The sequence below is a fragment of the Nothobranchius furzeri genome, chromosome 6 (assembly GCF_043380555.1).
Source record: "Nothobranchius furzeri strain GRZ-AD chromosome 6, NfurGRZ-RIMD1, whole genome shotgun sequence".
In the NCBI taxonomy this organism is placed as follows: Eukaryota; Metazoa; Chordata; class Actinopteri; order Cyprinodontiformes; family Nothobranchiidae; genus Nothobranchius; species Nothobranchius furzeri.
The window spans coordinates 47662327-47666620 of record NC_091746.1 but is presented as its reverse complement, the minus strand read 5'-3'; the positions used below and the strand labels follow the sequence as shown (position 1 = coordinate 47666620).

Sequence of the window (4294 nt, the reverse complement as noted above, 5' to 3'; positions counted from 1 at the left end):
AGAGTGCTGGAAATGGGTACCCAACAGCAGAAAAGCACCAGACGTATAGCAACATTTTCTTGCCCATGTTAATTTTTACGCTTGTAAAAACCACATCATGCTAAATGTACAGTGTAAAAGTTTATAAAATAACAATGCATGAACTGCTATGAGATGGTGAAGGCTAAAGCTTTTCTAGCAGCAACACACTTGTTTTGCTAGTGTAACCCAGAAGCTAGAACCTTAATGAGGTATTAACTAATTGGCTTACTAATATGATCCATCCTCAATTTAGATAAAATATAAAATATAAATTAAGGAAATTAACAATACTAATTAATAGATATCTAATTAACTAATAGATAATTTCATAATGAATTATTGGAAGGGTGAATAACTAAAATAACGAGTTTAATATTAAACATCGGTTAAAACAAGAATCTTGAACATCACTAACAGAAACAGAAGAGGAAAGCTGTATACTATTGGTCCAGGTGGGAATCTGAAATTTCATTGGCTGAGAGAAATAAGTCCCGCCTCCGCGAAATAAAACCGTGCGACGCAGCTGAGCGAGAGGAGAGACAAACGGCTGTGCAGCACGCAGATACAGAAAGCAAAGACTGAGCGGTTAGAGAGAGAGAGAGAGAGAAAAAAAAAAAACAACGGTCGAGGCCGTGAAGAACCCCGATTTGGGTGCCGCATAGATAGAGGGAGAGGCGGACTTGACTCCTTCTAATAAGAGCTAGGAACTTGGAACCAACGCGGTGAGTAAAGAAAAAAGAAGAGAAAAAGCTAACGATGCAACTTAAAAAAAAAAAGGAAACTTAAATAGCTTATCAAATTAATTCCATTCTTATAGATTTGTGTGGAGACGACAGAGTGAACCAATCCTCTGTAGGAGGGAACCGTTGGAGCGCGTTGGTGAGTGAATGAGATTAAATTCAGTAAATTATTAAATTCAAAAAGCTAATTACAGCAACCGAGGTGACAGCAGTGGGCTGCTAGACGTTAGATCCCAGGAGTTAACATCTCAAACTACCAGTTAACGGTGGTAGGGCATATAGGAGTTAACGGCTCAAACCGCCAGTTAACGGCGGTAGGGCATATGGGATTCCCAGGAGTTAACGGCTCAAACCGCCAGTTAATGGTGGTACGGCCTAGATGTACAAGGTCCTCAGGGGCGTTATAGCTAACGCCATAGAATTAGCAATGCGTCCCTTAACCAAACATTTAATAATAAAAAAAAATAGATAAATAAAAATAAATAAAAGCTAACTGATTAGGGAGGAATTATTTTACAAAGGTGGACCAAAGGACCAGAATTTATATTTTGTTGAATTTTGTTATAGAACATTTTATTTATTTATTTATTTATTTATTTATTTATTGTGTTACAGATATACAAGGTGTCACAATGCTGTATAGAAACACAACTAAATGTATCCTTGTTGTCATGAATGTATTTCTTGTTGAATAGTGTAGAGTAATAGAATCTAACTGAGCCTATTGAGCTGAACAATTGTTGTCATATGTAATTATATTTCCAGAGCTACTGAGAATTATTTTAATTGACAATCAAATTGATGTTATGTTAGTTGAACTGTGAACCCAAACATGATTGGCTATGCCAATAGAGTGAAGCATTTGTTTAAGTCTGTAAGACTTTATGCTGTGATGTGACGAGAAGGGTCGATGCCAACTCGCTAACAGTCCTGTTGTTTACAGGCTGGGTTTTTTTTTTCCTTGGGTTTGATCCCGACTCCTATGATCACTCACTTGGAACGAGAACTGGATTTCTTCCTGACGAGGGAGATGGCGAGCCTTAACCACTGAACGAACCAGGACATCTCAAGTAACTGAAGAGCAGACTGCTCTCTTCTGTGAACAATCTCAACGGTGCGGTAGGAAAAAATCGCACCACCGGACTCTGACTTTCACCCCAAGCGTGGGGATTTGACTTGACGCCGGCTGACTTGTGACTCATATGATCAAATCTCATACCGAGCATTTTACTATTGTCGATTGTTTTCATCTGTTTTTGTGTGTTATCTTTATGTGTTATATTTCCCATTATTATTAAAATTTAGTATATAAACCGTTTCATGCTATACCCGTGACTCCAGTCATTCTTAAACAACCTCCAATTCTCCCCGAACCTAATTATTGGCCCATTTGTTTATTTTTTCTTTTAATTATCTTATTGTATCCTGTAATCCGGTTACATAAAACTTGGCGAGCCAGCCAGGAGAATTGTAGAGTTGTTACCTTAGCTAACCATTGACTGACATCATAAGAGTGCCTGGAGGTCACAGTGGTTTGCCATTTTGGCATTATTGGTACTTTTGAGTGTTTTAAAATGGAAGTTGTGAAAACAGAAAAGGTCAAAGTTTCAAATGCTGTTTTAATCAGTGGGTTAACTGATACAGACCTTGATAACGAAGTCTTTGGGTTTATGGAAGGATTCGGACCAGTTAACAGGCGCATTAAGTTACCAAACTGTGATCAGATTATTGTGGAGTTTCAACATGAAGCCACTGTTAAGGAATTAAAGAAACAATGTTTACCCTATGACAAACCTTGTACTAGGAACCCAGATGTTTTCTTTCATATTCAAGACCTAGCCAGCGCGTACAGTCTAGAAACTAGCACATCTGCCACTGATGCCTATCTGTCAGAGCTCAGGGACATAGCTGCGCGTAGCAATCAATCATTTAAAGACCTTCTAATGGAGGAACTGGCAAAAATTGGGGAATCTTTAGGAAGGGATACCCATGCATCTGAACCAGTCACTGAACCAGAGCCAATGCTCCATAGTGACCAAGTTACATATTCCCTGCCTTTAACACCAGAAGTTAACTATATGAACAACTCAAAGGACAATTGTCCACCTACAGAGACTGGAAAACAAAACCCTTGCATTCCACCAAATCTTTTAAACACACCTGAGGTTCAGCGAGTTATTGTGGAACACATTGTTAAAAGCAGTGAGGTTATCCCTCCGCCTACTTCACAATACAGACTAAAACCGTTCTCAGGGCGAGTTCCACACCCTTCTTTTGAAACTGACTATGATACTTGGCGTAGTAGTGTAGTGTTATGCATAAGTGATCCTTCACTCACCAAGTCCCAAATTGTACGAAGAATCGTGGAGAGTCTGTCAGCCCCAGCAGCGAGCATCGTTAAAGCTCTTAGTCCAAAATCCGACCCGGAAACGTACCTTGAACATCTCGATTCAGCTTACGCAGCTGTCGAAGACGGCGACGAGCTCTTTGCTCGCTTCTTAAACACAAACCAGGACAGTGGTGAAAAACCTTCCGATTACTTTCAGAGGTTATACACCTTGTTAAACCTAGTTATTCAGAGGAATGGAATTTCCTCCAGTGACGCCGACCAGCAGCTGCTCAAGCAGTTTTGCAGAGGCTGTTGGGACAGCTCGCTGATTTCAAACCTGCAACTCGAACAAAAGAAAGACAACCCGCCTCATTTTACAGCACTTCTCCTCAAACTGCGCACTGAAGAAGACAAACAGGCTACTAAAGCAGCACGCATGAAACAACACTTAGGGGCACAACGAACTAGAGTGTATTCAACTGTGCAAACAACATGCTCTCAGAGTAAAAACACTTGTGAACTGGAAATAGATGATAACTGTGATGACTTACGCAAACAAATCGCTGAGCTCAGGAGCCAAATTGCACAGCTTAAGGTTAACAACACAGATAAAAAGGCAAAGAAAACTCAAAAAGAGTCAAAACCCCGTGTGGGGACTAAAATTCCAGATGAGCCCAAACAGATTCAGCAGATAACAGCAGTGGTGCCCAGACCAAAGCCTGGATACTGTTTTAAGTGCGGAGAAGATGGGCACATAGCTTCTAGCTGTAGCAACGAGCCAAATCCAGCACTAGTTGCAACTAAAAGACTTGCTCTTAGACAGAAGCAGCGCGAGTGGGAGATGTCAAAGCCAATTGCTCAGTCTCCTCCTTTAAACCGGTAGAAGCTCCTATCGTGGGACAGATAGGTGCTAAAGTAGAACCAAGTCCCTCTAAGGAAAGGACAGAGAGACTTTTTTGCAAGCCAGTTCATGCTCATTCAGTGCCAAAACTTCCCAAAAGATTAGTGGGTGGGCGATGCACAGCTACAGTCTCAGTTAACAGTGTTGAATGTAATTGTTTACTGGATTCAGGGTCCCAGGTAACCACCATTGCCAATTCTTTTTACCAAGAACACTTACCTGACCTCTCAATTAAACCCATCAGTAATCTGTTAGAAGTCGAGGGCGCAAACGGTCAAGCAGTTCCTTATTTAGGATACATAG

The 4294-nt window shown here is 40.6% G+C and overlaps 1 protein-coding gene across 1 annotated transcript; it reads left to right on the top strand.

Annotated features, from left to right (window-relative positions):
• The first annotated feature begins 210 nt into the window (after positions 1-210).
• Positions 211-3973, top strand: LOC139070315 (zinc finger CCHC domain-containing protein 12-like). Its single transcript, XM_070552267.1, has 2 exons — positions 211-900; positions 1705-3973. The coding sequence occupies exon 2, from the start codon at positions 2336-2338 to the stop codon at positions 3971-3973; it is 1638 nt and encodes a 545-aa protein (XP_070408368.1). The 5' UTR covers positions 211-900; positions 1705-2335.
• Positions 3974-4294: the final 321 nt, after the last annotated feature.